Raw genomic sequence first — 20,729 nt, forward strand, 5'->3', positions numbered from 1 at the left:
AAGTATTTCATCTTTTCTTGCTTCACCTGGGTGGTGCGACAGATTTATCGAATGCAAAGCATTAACATTATGACACCGAACAAAAATTGTGCAGAAGTTACCAAAGCAGCTTGAAGAAAAAGTGCAGTCTTTTCATAAATTTATCATAAAATTATGGAAGTGTCACGGATATGAACTTTCCCAAATTGGTAATATGGATGAGACGCCCATGTACTTTGATATGCCTGGGAATCGAACAGTAAACTCAGTTGGTGAAAAGGGTGTCTTCATAAAAACAACGGGACATGAAAAAACGCATTTTACTGTTGTTCTAGCATGCATGGCAGATGGAACCAAATTAAAGCCAACAGTGATATTTAAAAGGAAGAAAATTCCGAATTGTTCGCGCCAATAAGAAAGGTTGGATGGATAAAGAAGGTGTACAGTTGTGGCTGGATAAAGTATGGAACATACGTCCAGGTAGCTTGTTATGTCAACAAAGCATGCTAGTCTGGGATATGTTCCAGGTGCATTTAACAGAGGCAAGCAAAGAGAAAGCACGTGAGCTACGTACAGACCTAGCAGTCATACCAGGTGGTCTAACTTCCATTTTGCAGCCGCTTGATGTCAGCTTGAATAAGCCATTTAAAGATCACTTATGTGAAAAATGGAGAGAATGGATGTCATCTGGTTTGGTGAAGATGACAAAGGGTGGGAATTTTCAGAAGCCTGAGATCACCCTAGTCACCAGTTGGGTTAAAGAAGCATGGGATTTGATACCATCTGAAATGATTCAACGCTCATTTCTTAAATGTGGAATAAGTAATTCAGTGGATGGATCCAAAGTTCATGTCATATACGAAAGCGAGGATGATGCACAACAAATTGGAGAGCATGAAGACAATGACGACAACTGCTACACCGATGACGCAATCCCTACAGATGAATTTATAAATGAAATGTTTGACGACTCAAAAGATGAAGAAGAATTTAAAGGATTTTGACATTTTGTTTTAAATTAAATATTTCTTTCTTTAATTCGCTTTATATTTTGACATTTTGCTTTAAAATAAATATTTCTTTCATTAATTCGTATTGTATTATTTATAATGTTATGGAACAAGATCAACAGATCGCATTATACGTGGACATGGCATTTTAGGACTAGTTTTCAAACAAAATTTCTAGTTCGCATTATACGCAATAATATACGGTAGTTTTCTTAACCACTAAAAACATAATAACATAAATCATGTGAAACTTCTCAGTAATTCCGAATGGATACAAAATTTTTGTGTTTTGGTTGATATGATAGAACATTTTAATAAGCTAAATTTGAAGTTGCAAGGGAAGGGAAACACAGTCTTACAATTACTAGAAGTCCTTACTTTTGAACAGAAACTAAGGGTGTTTTTCGAAGATGTTACTAAAGAAAAATTTATGTAGTTTGAAAATCTAAAAAATTATAGATTGAATTTAAATCAAGAAAAAGTTGATTGCAAAATATTTGCCGAAATGATTACTGTAATTTTAGATTCATTTACAAGTAGATTTCCAGATTTTAAAAATCATCAGGAGATGATGAAATTTATATTACTTCCGTTAAATTGCAATTTAAAATTAATAGATATTGAAGCTTTTCCTGGAACATCAATTACAGAACTACAAATGGAGCTTCTGGAAATTCAGCATAAAAAGCATCTGGATAAAAAACTTCAGGAAATGGTAGCACAAATTGAAGAAAATAAGGAAACTGTGGAAAAAACACGACAGGAAATTATATTTAAATGTTGGAATTCTTTCCCAACTAATTATTCAAATGCCAGGCGACTTGCTTTTGGAGTTTTGCCTCTTTTTGGTTCAAAGTACAATTGTGAAAAATATTTCTCTTCAATGAATTACATTAAAAATAAGTATAGGAAAAAATTGACTGATTAAAGTTTGAAAGCCGAATTACTATTAAAGTGCACGACATACAATCCAGATTTAAGTAAATTGGCTGAGAAGATGAAAAATCAAAAGTCTCATTAGTGAATTTTAAATTAAAATAATCAAATATCTATTAAAATACATAATATTGTATTTTTGTTCAGACTAATTCTTTTTGCAATACAAATTCTGACTTTTTTGCAATATTATACTTAAACATGTTTTGTGATTAAAAACATAATCAAACTTAATGTTGCTTTATTTATAGAACACATAAAAAAGTTATTTGCAAATATAAAAGTGGTATTTGATATCTGGAAGTAGTGAATTAAAAACAAATTTGCCTAAGTTTGAACTAACTGCAACTTTGAGTCACCAGGAAAAATCAAATTGAAATTGCGGCTCCCAAAATTTTGTTTTAATTAATTTTTTTGGGGAATGGCTCTTTTGGTTCAAAATGGTTCCCGACCCCTGATCAATGGGATTGACTGAATACCTCTAAGTCAGAATACCATCTAGCCAATGCAGTGATAGTCGTTGCAATAATAATAAAACGTTGGAATATTTTATTTTGCTCTTCTCAAAATGTGTAGACTAGTATTGCACATGAAAGCAGTAGAGATTAAAATTTAAACTGTTCAACAAATACTATCCATGTTGCATAAACATCTTAAGACTTAATTGATACTACATTGGTATCCAAAAGCTAAGGACAAAACTACATTTTTACCTGTATATGAAAAATTTTTGATTACTACAGCTAAATACGGAAATAAGTTTATTGTCAATGTATTGAATACATTGGCAATATAGGTTTTTAATAGGAACCAGGTTTTCCTCAGTTTTTTTAAGTCAGTTGTCATCTCTAATAACATTAAATGTCTCTATATTTCATGTCGATTATGACTCATTTAGACTTTCTTTGTTTAAGGTTGAATACTTTTGCTATGCTGTGTTTTTCGCTGGTATCAGATTAAGATATTTTATTTAAAATAAAAGGCACTCTTTAGTCTGTTTGTTAATGTGATATTTTTATGATTCCCAAATGGTTCTGCTTCTTTTCTATTTGTACCCATCTACTAGCTGATTTTCCTGTTCGTTCTGGTTCTCTGATGAAAACCGGGGATGTTATGTGATGTCTGATTATGTTGTACCATCATATGTCTTTAAGAGTCAACAGTTTATACTAAACTGTTGTCTCTTAAAGTTAAGGATGAACTACATTTTTACCTGTATATGAAAACATTTTTATGACTACAGCCAAATGTGGACAAATTTATATGACACTGGGGTCTCTAAAAGTTAAGAACGAAGTACATTTTTACCTGCATATGAAAAAATTTTTATGACTACAGCCAAATGTGGACAAATTTATTGCCAGCTTACTAATAAATTATATTACACAAAAAATGTGTTATAAATTTAATTTCATACAAATTAAAATGCAATATGTTTCTGACAAAAAAGTTAGAAATTTTCTAAGAACATAGTTAAGGAATTAATGTAAAATTCTTACAGAAAACTAAGCAAAGAGACATTTCAGTATGGAATATGTCTATTTCGAACTGTATTGCTGCTCTCACAACATCATACCATGCTTAGCACCAATTCAGAAGTTCTCGATGCAACTGGCCTACTCCTCAAGGAAAAATCCTTGTTTAGTTTCTGAAGGGGAATTTTGAGGCTGCAGTGTGTCTCTTTATTGCATCCAAAACGTGTTCTGTGAGGTTGGGATCTGGGGAGCTTGGTGGCCACTCGATTAGATGAATGTCCTCAGTCTCCAGCAGCATCTCCACTGCTCATGTATGATGTGGTGTGTGGTATTGTCATCCATATAAATGAATTCTTTGCCTACAGCATCATGGAACAAGCGAACCTGAGCCTGAAGAACTTCATTGCAATATTGTTCTCCAGTCATAGTCCCTTTTTCCAGCATTTGTTGCTCGGTGCATTCATTAAGCATAATGCCTCCCACATCATGATCCCCAGCATCACTGTATCTATCCTTTTCAGAAACAGTCTCATAGTGGTAAGCAGTACCACTTTCATGCTAGATCAAGTGTTGTCTAGAATCAGAGGAAAGACTAAAGTGACTCATTTGTAAAGAGCATTAGCCTTGTCTTATCCAATTTTTATAGATACGACACCACCGAAAATGTGCTGCATGATGAGCTGTGGATATAGGGACACTACAGGCATTCGGGTGTATAGGCTTCTTTGTCACAGATGCCTTGCCACAGTTTGTCAAGATATCTGTGTATCTGTACTTGAATGGAGCTGACCTTCCATGGTGTTTTGATTACGTTTTGCTGTTATAACCAAAAATCTGTGTTCATGCTCCATGGTAGAGCGAGAGTGACCTCTTAACAAACGTCTGAAGCACATTCCATTGATTTGAAATGCTGTCCAGAGCCTGGATACAGCATTATGTGAGATTTCAAATTCTCTGTTCAGTGTCAGTAATTCTGCAGCCTCCTTCAAGCTTTTCAATAATTCTTCCCTGTGTGAAATCTAGATGTCTTTGCGAGAATACAGGCATCCAAGTTTGCAACTTTATTTCTTCACGAGGGAAAAAAAAAAAGCTTCCTTCAAACAATATTTGCTTAACACAGCCTTTTATCCTCTTCAGTGCTACCACATAACACTTTTTAGCATGATTCGAAATTTTGAATTTTACCCATTTCTTATCCAGAATCATCAGTTATGCAAATTGCCATGAGCTGATTCATCTGAATTTGCAGTTGTAATCTTCAGAAATAGTGATCATCCTTAGGTTTTGGACACCAGTATGCATCTTTATAAACATTTGCCATGAGAGTTATATGAGGTATATAAGTAAGACCAGAAAAATTTTGATCACATGTATGTATATTGTTTTTTATTAGCTTCCTGATTTAAAAGACTATGCAGCTGTTCAGAAGTTTTTTATTCAAGAAGTGCAGATTGGAGAAGAGCTTTTAGCACAAGGTTTGATTTGTTTCTTCATTTGTAATAAGATTAATGTTATGTAGGTTTTCTTGATATTAAATTTTTAATAACATTAGAACATGAAAATCTGTATTACTAAATTCTCATACCTTTCCCTCATTATGTTTTAACTGTATGCAAAATCAACTCCAGTCTTATACAAAAATTATACTGTGGTCTTGTAACAAACCTCTTACTGTATCAATTTGTCTGCACTTTCTGGTTCTTTTTTCCTTCCATGCTGGAGGGGGGGGGGGTCTTGTTTTGCTAACCTTTCCTCTCCCATTTTGTTTAACGGACCATACCATCTGAGATTAACTGCTGATCTGTTAACAATGCCAAGTTTTTTCTTAATATACTTGTTTTTAATATGGTACTGCCATTTATGCCATCCATTCACTTCTGTGATCTTCCTCAGCATTTATATCTCTGGTCTCCAGTTGTTCATCAAGTGTTTTATTTCTTTTTAAACCCGCTCTCAGATCTACAGGGTGTCCCAAAATTCATGCAAGATTTAAATTTAGTGCCATATGTGCGGTAAAGTGTTGCCACCAAGGAGAAAAAGACAGCGTGACAGTTCAGGGTTATTAAAAATGGAGCGCTACACGAAAGAACAGTTCATTGAATGGATTATGGAACAACAAGTGGATGCTTATTTTTTGAACAAAATCATCTTCAGCGATGAGGCTTGTTTTCATCTTGATGGCTTTGTTATTCGACAAAATTGTTGCATTTGGGGTTCAGAAAATCCACGAGTGATTGTTGAGAAACAAATGCATCCACAACGTCACTGTTTGGTGCGGATTTTGGGCTGGAGGCATCATCGGTCCATTCTTCTTCGAAAATGCAGCTGGTAAGGCAATATCAGTTAATGGTGCTCGCTATCGCGACATGATAATCCAGTTTTTTGTGCCTAAATTGCAAAATATGGATGTGGACGACATGTGGTTTCAACAAGATGGTGCCACATGCCATACAGCCCGAGAAACAATTCAATTACTGCATGAGTCATTTCCTGGTCATGTAATTTCCCGTTTTGGTGATCAGAATTGGCCCCCCCCAGATCATGTGACTTAACGCTGTTGGACTTTTGGGGTTTTTTGAAGTCTAAGGTTTATGCCAACAAGCCCACAACCACCCACGCCTTGAAGGAGGAAATTGAGTGCTGTATCAACGAAATTCAGCCACGTTTATGCAAAACGGTCATGGAAAATTTTGACAAAAGAGTGTGTATGTGCCAGCAAAGCCGTGGAGGCCATTTACCCGATATGCTATTCCATGCATAACCCTATACTGTATACTTTATGAATCAATAAGAAATCACAATTTTTAATTAAAAACCTGTGTTTTCTATCAAAATTACTTCTTGCGTGAATTTTTGGATGCCCTGTATAAATTAAATTTGATTTGAACCCTCTTATATACAGCTAGTTTAGTATTTCTCTCTCTTTATAAACTAATTTTTCTCTTACTAACATAAATTTTTTCCATTGACTTCCTACCATACAACTTTTGCCAATTCTGTTACCTATTTCCATATTGAATTTGATATATTCATTAAAAATCTCTAAAATTTGAAATATTTTACTTGTTCATAGGTTCTCCATTCAGGATGCAATTTGTGTTTTCAGTATTTATGCCTATTTTCATACTAAATTTATTACAGTAGTTTGATTTAGTCAGGAAATCCTGCCAACTTGTATTGATGTATTTCGAAGTATAATATCTGCATTAGGTTGCAAAGAGTGAAGGTGGTGTTTTTGGCTGGTACAAATGATCTAGGAGGTGACAAGTATGGCTTGCAAGAAGATATGAAAAAATTACTAGTAAAAGTGAATAAGAAGAGTGAGAAAGTAAAAACTGTATGTCTGTTACCACTGTATTATACAGGCAAGCTGAAATGAAATATGATCGCAAATTGTGCAGAAGAAATGGTGTGGAATTTGGATGAGTGGTGAATTTAATGGAAGGAAATATTTATATGAGGCGAATGGCTAGCATTTGAATCGAATTTGAGCAAATATTGTTCAGCGAGTGGTTGAAAGTTCAGAAATGCACATTCAAGGAAACTAGAATGTTTAGGATGGAATGCAGAAGGTGTGGCCAGGCAACCTGGAGGTTAGTGAGTGGGACATTGATCACATGATTAGTGGACTAAACTAGGTGTAAGGGAAGTTGTAGGATGAAAAGGAGGGGGGGGGTGTTGCAGTTTATGTACATTAATACTAGAAATATTCAGATAAGTTTTTGGCATTGGTTAGTTATAGTTAGTCGAAAGTTATAAGCATTAATGAGACTTGGTCGACCTAGAATGATATAGTATAGTCATAGGGATAGAATGCAAAGGATGTTTCTTCAGAGAGGCCTGAGGAAACAGGGTAAGTAGGGAGAGGGTTTTTGCTAATGATAGCAGAAGAATTGATCAAAAAAAAAAAGTCGAAGCATTAAACAGTAAAGAGGCTGGGCTATTTATTTTATCCTGTGAACAGTATCAGTAATGTTATTCCACACTTTGTACTATACATCCAGCATTTTTTAGTTAGTCAGTCATGGAGAGTAGGATTATGTTATATTTAATTTTATTTTAGTTGGTTAGAATGTTTGAGATTCATATCTGTGATGGTGCATTGACTTCAAAAGTAGTATGCTGTGTTTATCTAAGGGGTTATGCATTGAACAGTCAGATATCATCTGTCTTAGCTGATTGGTTACTTTATGGAATATTTAGAAGACAAATGCTAGCACCATTTTTCCTCGGCCTCTTTATTTGGCTACATTTTGTTGACGATGTGTCTTTGTAGTCTGGTCTCACTCTGAATCAGAACTACTTCAATTTTTGGACAAAATTGACTCCTTATACAGTCACATTACGTTCACTATTAAGAGTGAATCTAACAACAGTCTTCTCTTTCCGGATAATCTAATGCTTCATAATCTTTGCTGGTAACGTTGAATTTTCCGTTTACAGGAAGCTATTCTGTACAAGTAGATATAACCATGTATGTTCACATTATCATCCTTCACAAAAAAAATATATATATATATATATAAAGTAAAACCTCGTGTGGTGTTTAAGGGTCAAAGCTGTATAACTGAGAGGACACCGCCACATAGCCTTTAAAGGAATGCGGAGAACCGACCAGGGCTTCTGACCTAATGTCCAATCTTCACCTTCTCGTGGTGCACCCTGTTGGGTATCTACTTTGATACTGAACGAACGAGGATGGGCTGGCAGTTTGGGATATAGCCGACTAAATTGTATTCTTATTGGTTAAGCCAAAATAAAAAATGATGGTACAACATGACAAAATTTCATGCCGGCTGGGGCGTCGCCCGGTTAAACAAGGCCCCCGTTGTTTTCGCCAGGGAACCAGGGCAAACAGCGAAAAGTCAGCTACTGGAACAAATCTGAAAACAAACCCCAACTCAACATCACCAGAGTTAAAGATCGGTACTATCAACGTAAGAAGCCTGAATGGCAAAGAAATGGAGCTAGCTGAGGAATTAGATAAGTACCAGATCGACATAATAGGGGTTACTGAAACAAAAAAGACCAAAACTGGTGAAATCTTTCTGAGCAATAAATACAAAATGTTATATTCAGGCAATGACAATCAAGGAAAAGAAGGAGTAGCCATGGTATTCAACACAAAATACGAGGCTAATCTTCTTGAATGGCAGTCAGTCTCAAGTAGAGTCATGTGGGCAAATATGAGAATGGGGAACTGGACAATGAGACTTATTTGTGCCTATGGTCCCACAGAAGGTTCTACTAAGGTAGAAGTGGAGGAATTTTTTGACGCTTTAGAAAAAGTAACAACAGAGCCTGTGTAGCTCGGTGGATGTGGTGTTTGCACCACGGCGCTTGGCCGCACGAAGGAAGACTTGGTTTCGAGTCTAGTCGGCGACTAGAGGAAATTTTTCTAAGCCTTTTTTCGACCGGTTCCCGAGTTAGTCGATCTCCGGCACAGGCAAGCAGGTTTTTCCTCCCGGAAACTCTGGTTTTTCGTCCTGTAAACTCAAGAAAATCGACCGTAGAACCCACATTATTTCAGACAGTAAATATATTGTATTAGGGTTAGGGACCACGAGATGGCGGCACATTTGAGCCGTCTCTCTTCACTGTGCACCGCTTAATTAGTGATAGCCTTGGGCCATCTATCTCTGATTGGGTACCAGTGGAGATTGAACTGCCCACTCAGTCTCCAAAAGTTAGATAGGGCTAAATGGCCTCGCCTACTCCCGTATACGGGAATAAAAAAGGCGTTAGCTGATTTAGCTGAAAAAGCAACTGACACAATGAAAAAGGAAAAGTTGTTTCTTGTTAGGGATCTAAATAGCAGAGTAGGAAATGATTGTGAGACATAAAAAAATATTTTGGGAAAATTTGGAGAAAAGAGCAAAGCTAATAATAATGGCAAATATCTGTTGGATTTCTGCTCAGGACATGGACTGGTTATTACTAACACCATGTTCCAACATAAAAATGTGCACAAATTCACATGGAGATAAGAGGCTAGGAATAAGAAAAGTCTCATTGACTATGCTATTGTTGATAGTGATGTTTTCTCTCTGGTGCAGGACACCAGAGTGTACAGAGGATTTGAAATTGGAAGTGATCACTATTTAGTCTTGAGCAGGATAAAATTGAATTTCATATTGAAAAGAATAACATGCAAGAAAGTTTTAAAGTGAATAAAAGTTGAGCAGCTCTCAGATGTGAACTGTAGACTAAAATACACAAAGATTATTGTAGAAAAAATGAAAGAGTTTGAGAACAGGAATCAAACCTTGGAGATTCAGTGGCAAACTCTGAAGAAAACATTGATTGATTCTGCCAGAGAGGCATGTGGTGAGGTTGTGTGCAAGGATAAAAAAATCAGAACTCCCTGGTGGACACAGGAAGTTAAAGAGGCAGTGAAGGAAAAGAAGAAAGCATATCAAAAGTTTCTGGCAAATAAGTCAGCTTTTACTCTTACAGAATACAGAGACAAATGCAAGAAAGCTAAACAGTGTGTAAAACTAGCTAAACAAAAGTCATGGGAGGACTTTGGCAAGAATATAAAAAATAAATATCAAGAAGGTGGCAAAATATTCTGGAGGTTGTTGAAGAAGCTTAAGAATGGAGGAAAGAGTGCTGTAAAAGGAATTAGAGATGATAAAGGTGACATGAAAACGGGAGAAAAAGATATCCTTGAAGTATGGAGTAATTACTTTGAAAAACTGCTAAATGAAACAAGCAGTGATGACAGCACAGTGGTAAAAAACATTGACTAGGCATGCAGTCAGGAATACATATCCATACTTGAAGTAGAAAAAGCTATCAATGGCTTGAAATGTGGAAAGGCAGCAGGAGTAGATGATATTCGACCCGAAATGCTGAAGTATGGTGGTATTAAAGTCTTACAGTGGCTGCACTGCATAGTTCAGAAAGCCTAGACAGAGGGACGAATTCCCGATGATTGGAGTAGAGCTCTCATAGTACCCATATATAAAAAGGGAAATAAAACTGAATGTGAGAATTACAGAGGTATTTCCCTACTGAGTGTTCCTGGCAAGATCTATGCAAGTATACTTGAGAAACGGTTGAGAAGAATTGTGGAAGAAAAGCTTGGTAAAGAACAAGCTGGGTTCAGGCCAAATAGAGGCTGTCAGGATCAGATCTTCACTTTACGACAAATAGTCGAGAAAGCATGGGAATATAACAAAGATCTGTATTTAAGTTTTGTCAATCTGGAAAAGGCATATGACAAGGTGCCAAGAGAGAAGCTATTCAATACGCTGCAGTTATATGGTGTCAATGGGGCATTATATCAAGCAATACTTAGTCTTTATTTGAGTTGTAAGTCAGCAGTTAGAATTGAAGGAAGTACAGGAAGATGGTTTAATGTTAAATCTGGTGTGAGACAAGGATGTACATTATCCCCTCTGTTATTCATTATCTATATGGATCACATTATGAAGGAATGTGGTATTAAATCTGATATCAAAATTGGAGATGTTAATGTCAGCTCTTTGCTTTATGCAGATGATGTTATACTTCTAAATAAATCCGCTACAAGTCTGCAAGGTTCTCTGACTAAATTGAATAGCTGTTGTAATAGATATGGTATGAAGGTCAGCAATAAAAAGACAAAGACAATGAAAATAGGCAGAATCATTGAAAATGTCAACTGTGTTGTGAATGGAGAACCTGTGGAACAAGTGAAACATTTCAGCTGCTTAGGCATGATTTTTACTGAAGATGGTAAATTAAATATAGAAATAGCAACAGAATCAGCAAAGCTGGTATGGTGGGAAGTCAATTGAATAAATTCATATGGAATAAGAAAGAAATTAGTCAGAACACTAAATTAGCTGTATACAAGACAGTGTTCAAACCAGTTTTAACTTATGGATCTGAGAGCTGGGTCAGAAGTAAAACACTTGACCAAAGACTAGAGACCGCAGATATGAGAGTCCTGAGAAAGATTAGAGGCATGAACAGATGGCAGCAATGGCAGTATCATATTAAAAACGAGGATATTAGGAAAGAACTTGACATTGTCAGCATCCAGGAATGTGTTAGCAGAGCTAATCTCAGGTGGTATGGTCACTTAAATAGAATGGGAGAGGAAAGATTAGCAAAAAAGTGTTCTCTGCCAGGTTGGCAGGAAAATGACCCAGAGGAAGACCAAGATATAGGTGGATTGATACGGTACAAAGTGCCTTAGACGATAGAAATATAAGATCTGATAATTTTGGAGGCTTGACAAATAACAGACTGATTTGGAGGAAAATTGTAGATAGGAAGTAGTAATGATGCAATTTTTTCATGTAGTACTGTCATATCTTGTACACCCCTTGAGGTTACATGGTAGGAATTTGATGATGATGATGATGTAAAACCTCGTTTTTACATTTTCCTGGAATTTCTGCTGTGTAATTTAGCATGTGATAGTTGCTTTCAAGTTGCAGTGGTGGATGATCTATGTTAGTAACATGGAGGAAAAAGCCAGAAAATGTATTTCGGTAGAAGAAAGGGTAACAATTCTGCGCCATGTAGATTGGCATGCTGGAAGACGTGTGCAATTAGCAAAAAATCTTGGACTCTCCTTGTCCATTTTGAACACGATAGTAATAAACAGGTCAAGCATTGAACTCAATGCAAAGCAGTCTGGCACTATGTCAAAAAAATAAAAATATATCCGGACATCGACATACGATGAATTGGATATGCTTGTGGTGGAGTGATTTGTTTCTAGGAGAGTGTTGGGTATTCCAGTCGATGGTACTATACTCTGAGCGAAAGCCCTTGAATTTGCTGCGAGGTTGGGGATTAATGGTTTTACTGCATCAAAAGGATGGATTGATCATTTCAAGACTTGTCACAATATTGTGTATAATCAAGTGTGTGGAGAAAGTAATAGTGTTGCAGGAGAAACTGTAAACAAGTGGAAACATGAACTAAAGACTATTCAGGACTACGAACCGAAAAATATTTTAAATGTTGATGACACTGGGCTCTTTTATAACATTTGTTAATACAAAGATGATATAATATTAATCCTACCGTCTGCACCATTGTTTAAATATAGGATTTTTAATTATTTTTTAATATTAATCCTGTCATAGAGATGATCTCTGTTCAACAATTTATTTTTTATTTTTCGAGTGCTTTGAGTGTTGTACTATGTCTAATTGTAGACATAGTACAACACTTTAAATAACAGCTTCACACATCTAAAAGTAAACTTTAATATATTAAATACTCCTATTTATTTTGCTCAATATATCATGAATATTAATAATTCAGGTTGAAAGCAGAAGAATTGCTACATTTAAATTATGAACACAAGAACAAGTTATATAGCATGTGCATACCTCCACCCGTCTCTGTTGCAGCTATACAAGTAGGAGGAAACACTATTAGCAAGGCTTGACAAACCTACTGTCGATTTTGTCAACTGGCAAGTACACTGCTTGGAAAGAAGTCATGAACACCATAGCATGAGGAACAAACAGCCATGGTGGCCATCTTAATAAGATGTAAGATTTCCTTTCACTGCAATAACTGCAACAATCCTACAGGGAATACTTTCTACAAGCATATGATAGCAATCAATGGGAATTTTGGACCATTCTTGTAGGCATATAATGAGGTCCTGGATTGTTGTGGGACAGACATCTCTTGACCAATGCTCTAGTTCATCCTACAGATGTTCAATAGGATTGAGATCAGGGCTCTGTGGAAGCCAGTCAAGTATGGTGATATGTCCACAAATCACACAGTTACAGCAGCAGTCTTATAGCATTGTGTGTATTGTCTTGCCAAAAGAGACAATGGCCAGTTCCGAACAAACGCTACAAAGTAGGAAACACTCCATTATATTGTTCAAATACCTTTCAGAGTTCAACATTTGTGGTACCACAGGTCTGAGGCCAAACCAGGAGAAACTGGACCATACCATCACACTGCCATCTCTGAATTTCATAGTTGAAGTTAGGATTGGTGAACATCTCCACTCTGGTAAGAGATGTTCACCAGATATCCGCCACACTCACACCCATCCATCTTCCCAGTAGAGAGTGTAATGTGATTCACAGCTCCATAACATATGTAACTTCCAAATTTCCTAGAGGGAAGCTTGGAAAGCTGTATTATAGAGCGTCCTACATTACATGCTCTTTGCACCACTAAAGACCATGCTCTACATGTTGGTTCAACTAATGCGGGGCACTTACATATTGCAGTCCTACCATGGTAACCCAAGTTGTGAGCCTCAGTTCTGAATGTTTTTGTGCAGATTCATGTTCCAGTCGATGCCCAGAACTCTGCCTTCAATATGTTGGCTGATGAATGACAATTTCTACATATTATCCTTTATAACACTCTACAGTCATGTTAGGTGATTGTGGTGAGTCATCCACTTGCAGCTGACTGGCTGTGCTTCCATCTCAGTATGGTATCACTGATTGTTGACCTGGGATGGCCCTATTTGTCAAAAAATGGCTGAACAGATAGGCCTGTAACATGCCACCCTATCACAACACCACTTTCAAACTCCATCAATTCCCTTCTCTCAGCTATTTCACCTGAACATAGTTGCAATGACTTGGGAGCTTTGGATTTGATTTTTATGAGCAAAGACATCAAAGATCATACTGCACCTTACTTTTGAAAGATCATACTTTCAACAGGACACAGGCTACAGCAGTACATATGGAAATGGTTAGTAGGACAACTACAAACATCCATTACCTTAGCACATTCTGGACCCGGGAGCATCATATTCCTGCAATTTATGTGGGTGGTCTTAAAAGTTCTTGGCCTAACAACGAAAAAAAGAATTTATAATTTCAAAATTATTTTTATTTTTCAACATAATCCCCCTTAAGACTAATACATTTATTCCAGTGATACTCCAGCACCATTATCCCATCCCTGTAGTGGTTCTCAGTAAGATCTGCAAAATACCCCTCTACAGCTGCAATCGCCTCTTGATTCGAAGAAAAATGCTGACCAGCGAGGAAGTTTTAGTTTTGGGAAGAGATAGAAGTCAGAGGGAGCCAAATCTGGGGAATATGGTGGATGTTCCAACAATTCATTGTGCAGAACCCTTAATTTTCCCATCGCCAAAACAACTTTGTGGGCATTGTCCGGATGAAAGATGATTTTCTTCTTCTGCAAACCGGGTCTTACAAATTTTTTTGTCTAGTCCGGTTAAAAAATTGCAATAATATTCCCCACTTATTGTTTTATCCTTTTCAAGATAATTAATAAACAAAATGCCTTTAGCATCCCAAAACACCGATGCCATGAATGTGTCTTCTTTGGCGCTGAACAACCAGCTTCTGTCCACTATTTTGACTGCTGTTTGGATTCTGGTGTGTAATGGTGAATCCAAGTCTCATCCATAGTAATAAATCAACACACAAAATCAGTTTTATTCTTGTTAAAACGCTCCAAGCACTGTTCAGAGATTTTCATGCGAGTGCATTTTTGATCTGAGTGACACCTACCTTGAGCAAAGCTTTTTCATTTGCAATTATTCATGCAAAATGTATCCTACACATTCTTCTGAAATGCCTATAGTCTCAGCAATTTCATGCACTTTGACTTGCCGGTCATCCAATACCATATTGTGCACTAATCACTGATTTCTGGTGTTGTTAAACCTTTTGGACGTCCTTCATGTGGATCATCTTCAAGGCTAGTACAGCCACGTTGTTTAAACTTGGTAGCCCATTTCTTAACACCAGAAGAACTTCAAATGAATTTCTTTTGGTGTTAAACATTCTTTTACAAAAGAATTTTATAACCGCACGATACTCAATTTTATCCATTTCAAGGGATACAGACAACACTTTGGTCCGACAGTTGTATAAAAAAAATCCTACTTGATAGAATGATAGTGTTGCTATTTATGGTTGAGGCCGAGAACTTTTTAGAACACCCACGTATATCAGCTACAAAAACATGACTTGTTACATGGCATGATGCATCTTGCCCAAGAGGATGTCTGTTGACTTCTTTCCAAAGAGTACAGATGCAGAATGGACGAAATAGAATACCTTTTCTTTATAAAATACAATTTCTCCATTCAAAGTACTGTACTATTATTGTTTTGTAGGACTCCTGACTTATTGGGACATATCATTAAAAACTGTGAGTTTTGACGAGTAAATTTTTTTGCATGGCTAGGGTTTTGAATATTTGCCGAGCCCAGATTTTCAGAGTTCCAGAAAAATAGGTATAGCTATGTAATTAAAAAACATCTTTGTCGATTCTAGTGAACTCTGTGTATAGTGTTGATGACATAAGAAACAAGGCCTGAACTTTATAATTAGAGAAATCTTATATAATCTTGATGTTCTTGGATTCTAATCTCAGCATAATGGCTAGTATGTCCAAAGTAGCAAAGATAACAAGGTATTTGATAAACACAAGGCAAGGTAAGAGGTGATAATTTTTCCTTAATAGGTGTTAAGAAGGAAGGTAACTTCTGAGTTGGTTTGAAAGTGGTATGTATACCACTTTTTGTGGACTGTCCTTGCTATTTATTCAGTAGGATATGCAGATACCTTTAACATCAGATTGCAATCTGACAGAAGGATGATAATTATCAATTATATTGCGTACTGTAATGGATATAGCGAAACATTTTGCTATATCCATTAAATTATAGAGTGAGTTTTATTTTATTTAATTCTAACAGAAGGGTCTGAGAAGAATAAATTGTCTATGCTCGATGCACGAGCTTTTGAGAACACACACACACACCTAGGAAGATTAATTTACTCGGTTGATATACATTTTTAAAAAAAACTGAATGACTAGAAACCGAGAAAAATGAAAACAAAGTTTATTAGCACAACTAGTTTCAGCTTGTATCAAGTGTTATACCATACAAAGTATGGTATATCACAGTTGCCCCAAATCTGGTAAACACTGGGATATTTAAGGTGTGATGTCTAGGTTTCGGACTGCTCACCAAGGAGTAGATTTTCGGAAGAGGAGTAAATTAAGTTCTTACGTTGTGTTTCCTAAGAACCTCAGCCAATTTGAATGAGACAGAGCTTATGTATGGTATAGAAATATTACCTTTCAGCCTATTGGTCTCTTCATTATTGCAAGCGGGTGAATTCAATAGGAATTTGTCAACTGTTTTTGGAATAACCATTTAGTTGAAAAGTAAACCTGAGGAAATTGAGTTCTTTATTAAGTTCTATATCATCATCAAGAAGAGAGCGAGCATGATGTTCTAGTGTAGAAATGATTCCAAACTTTTGAGGAGGATAATGATGGGATTGACTGTGGAGATATCTGTTGGTGTGGATAGCTTTTCTGCAAATCAAGATTTTTAATTTCTCTGAGGAATGGGTCAGTTTGATGCCTAAAAAAAAAAAAAGAGAACCATTAGCTTCAAACTCAGCAGTAAATTTTATGTTTGAATGTTGATTATTTAGATGTTCTAGGAAGTTCAGGAGAGATTCACGGCCATGGCTCCAAATCAGGAAAATGTCATCAAGATATCTTTTCCAAATTCTTGGTTTTACAGGATAAGAAGAGATGGCTTTAACTTCTAGATCTTCTAAATAGATGTTCGCAAGTACAGGTGACAACGGATTAGCAATGAGTAAGGCCAAGATCTTTTAAAATAATTTATCTTTGAGTAGTACAAGAACTTCATCACTAGGAACATTGGTGAATATGGAGACTATATCAAAACTAACCATGATTTCATCATCCTTAATAATAATATCTTTTATTCATGAAACAAAATCTGCAGAGTTTTTAATAAAAGATGATGATTTGCTGGAAAAACATTTGAGAGATTTAGCCTGATATTTTGAAAGGTTATATGTTGGAGAATCAATTTCTTCTACAATAGGTCGAAGTGGGGTATTTTCCTTATGAATTTTAGGTAGTCCATATAATCGTGGAATAAATGGATGGGGAGAAAGGCATATGTTTCTAGGTAGTTCTTAGTAGATTGTTGGTCTGGTTGTGGACTTCACAGGTGGAATCTCTATCGAGGTTCGAGTAAGTATCGCTCTGTAACAATTCCATCATCTTGTTATGATATGCATCAATGTCAAGAACAACTGTTGCATTGCCTTTAACTGCAGGAAGAATAATTATATTTTATTTGTTTTGTAACTTCTTAATTGTTCCGATGAAGGGATATTGTCTGTAGGGAGTTAGGCGTTATTGATGATGAAAATGGATTCAATGCGGAATAGGTTTGCCTCTTGGGGGAAGAAAGGAGGTAGGTTTTTCGATCTTTGTAAGTAATAATTCTTTAGGAATAGATGTTGTTGTCGTCTTGTCCTTTGAAGAGTCTTAGATGTTTCCGTGTGCTCCTTGTACTGCTTTGGCTATGTTGATGATTTTGTTTATATAGAACTGTTGTTCAAGATTAGGATCTATTTCTTGCAAGGCTGCTGTAATTGCTGGACAGATAAAGATGTGAGTGGGTGTCAGTTCAGTATTGGTGCAGTTGTTGCAGTTTCTATATGTTCTCGTATTATCTGTATTGATCTTCATTCCTCTATAATGTCCTGTTCGTAATCTTTCTTTCAGCACTGAAAGAAAGACCTCGTGGTTGAGGTCTTTCTTTCAGCACTGATTTTGGGAATTTGATGTTGTATCACAGATTTTAGTGGAATTAGTTTAGCTTTTGCATTGGCATCAGCATGAGTTATCATGTGAATTTCTTGGTTAGGTTCTCTGGCCTCTTTTGCTAATTTATCAGCTGTTTCATTATAATCAATGCCTACATGAGCAGGAATCCATTGTATAATGCAACTTTTCCCTAAACACTTTAGTTGATTTAAGAGTTTATGTGTGAGCTTGGTATTGCCATTTTTGATTGCCTCCATAGCTGATCTTGAGTCACTGTAAATTATAATTCCTTCAGATTGTTGAGATGATAATTTTAAGTAGGCTTCAAGTGCTTTATTTATTGCGTAGAGTTTGCTGGTAAAATTGGAAGCGATTCTCCCAGATCCAACTTTTATTGAAAGTTTTTCACCTTTTGGAAGTAGAAGGAGAACACCAGCGCCTCCATTAATCATATTGGTGTCTGACGATCTATCGTTATAACAAATAACCTGTTTGGAGGATGAAAGAAGGTTGATAGTATTTAGGCCTTTTTCTTTGAGCATTTCTTTTTGGTTCTTTTTTTGTACAGAGTTTGGTAAGGTTTAGATTTATGGAGGTATTTGAGGGTAAAGGACTGGAAAATAGAGATTCTTTGTGTATGTTGGCATTTAGCTGATCAAGACCTATTTCCTTCCTGATAGTGTCATCATATTGTAAAGTTGATGATCTGTGAAGTCTGCATTTTTTATTCCAATGTTCATAACTTTTTAGGGAAATATGATTGCTTTGATAGCTTCTGATATTATTTATGAATTTTATGGCAGCAAATTTTCGTCTGTCCTCTAGCAGGTCAAGCCCACATTCCTGTTGGGCTCTGATGTTGTTAGTGGATGAGACTACACCAATGATAATCTTGGATGCTTTTGCTTCTATTTTGTCTAATTTTTTCTTTACCGATGAGGCTGAAGGTGAACAGATAGGTGCTGCATATTCCATTATTGGCCTTATTAGTGTGTAGTGTAAATAGTTTTGAGGATTTTTGGCTTTGCACCCCAATTTGTTCCACAAAGCCTTTTCAGTATATTTAATTTTTTTAGAGCTCTGTTGGAAGTGTTAGAGATGTGTTGTGCAAAACGTAATTCCTGATCAAGCGTAATATCAAGGTATTTTGGATTTGCGACTTTTTCAATTAGCTTGTTGTTGATCATGACTTTGGGTTTGTAGGAATGTTTATTCCTACAAACTATTTTTCCTGTCTGTACTAAAGGTGCTTAGATTTGTTTTGTCTGGGTTGATTTTGAGTTTAAGTTCATCTGACCATTTTTCTAATCCTCTCATGGATTTGTTTAGAATCTCCTCCGATTCTTTGATTTTAGCACTAGTGTGCCAGATGGCTATATCATCTGCATAGCAAGTTACTCTTGTGTCTTCTGTAAGGTAGGGATGAATGTTATTGACATATAGAAGGAATAGTAAGGGACTGAGTACTGAGCCCTGGGGAACACCAGCCCAGGTGTTCCCCAGGGCTCAGTTCTCCGCTCTCTTGATAATGCTGAATTGATTCTGACTTGGATCTTTCTTCTTCTAATGAAATCAGCAATCCAGATTAAAGTGTTTCCTCTAATTCCAATATCATGTACTGTCTGTATTAATTTTTTGATCCAAACACGATCGAAAGCAGCAATCATATCAAGGAATATGGCAGTTGTCTTTTTTGTTGGTTTTTCCTGAAATGAGTCTATTATTGTTTGGCAGAAGTGGAATAATTGATCTGTTGTTGAATGACGGGTTCTATAGACAGTTTGGTAGTAATTGATTTTCTTATTTTTTTGTCAACCAGTGCATAAGCCTGGAGTGTATGATTCTTTCAGAAATTTTACAAATTATGCTAGTTAATGCGATAGGTCTATAGCTTTGACATCTGCAGCATTTTTGTCAGGTTTCAGGATGGGTACAATAACTGATTTTTTCCATTCTTTTGAAAGTTTGCCTGTTCGCCAAGAGGTATTGAGAATGTCCAGAAGTTGTTTCTTTGGCATTTTTGCCAAGATGTTTGATCATAAAGATAAGATCATTACCAGGAGATTTATTAGGTGCAGTTTTCTCGATTGATGAACTGAGTTCACTTAATGTAAATTTTTCAGAGAAGATGTCATAAGTTTGGTATGTTCTTGCTTGTTTTAGCGTTTTACTTGAATTTATTGAGGGTCTTGTCCTCTCTGTTATACTGAAGTTTGGAGTTGTTTGAATAGGTTTTTGCCAGTGTGTTTGCAATTTCTTGATCTGTAATAGCTTTTTTCCCAGCATTTGTGATGAAGTTTGTTTGCTGTTGGTTCTCTTTTTTGATATTATTGTCTAGGATTCTAATAATGTTCCAATGTTGGTTGTCTTTTCTTGGATCCAGGTTACTGCAAAGCTCTGCCCATTTCTCTTGTTTGCAGTTCCAAATTTCCTGCTCTATTATGTGTGCTCTGTCCATTAATTTCTTTCTATATTCATCAGTTTTATTAATTCTGAATTGTTCATTGATATTGTCTCGTTCTGTAATCATTGAATCAATATTGGGATCTTTCCAGTATGGTATCCAGGTATTTTTCTGCTTGCCTCTTGGTATTGTTACTTTGGCAGCTTTACTAATGTGTGAAGTAAGGATTTGCAATTTTCTGTCAAGGTTTCCAGAGACAGGTTCATCTTTACAGAGGCTCTCCAAGGTTTGAGTAAACCTTGTCCAGTCGGCTTTTCTGAAGCTCCATGTCCTTTTGATTTG

The 20,729-nt window shown here is 36.2% G+C and overlaps 1 protein-coding gene across 1 annotated transcript in view; it reads left to right on the top strand.

Annotated features, from left to right (window-relative positions):
- Tom20 (translocase of outer membrane 20) overlaps positions 1-20,729 on the top strand; it is an 81,506-nt gene that overhangs the window by 41,473 nt on the left and 19,304 nt on the right. The window contains exon 3 of the mRNA XM_090399416.1: positions 4,794-4,875. Within this exon, the coding sequence (XP_090255542.1) occupies positions 4,794-4,875 (82 nt within the window). The remainder of the gene's footprint in view (positions 1-4,793; positions 4,876-20,729) is intronic.

Source organism: Typopeltis vanoorti, chromosome 10 (assembly GCF_054136105.1).
Source record: "Typopeltis vanoorti isolate ZY-2024b chromosome 10, IOZ_Tvanoo_1.0, whole genome shotgun sequence".
Lineage (NCBI taxonomy): Eukaryota > Metazoa > Arthropoda > Arachnida > Uropygi > Thelyphonidae > Typopeltis > Typopeltis vanoorti.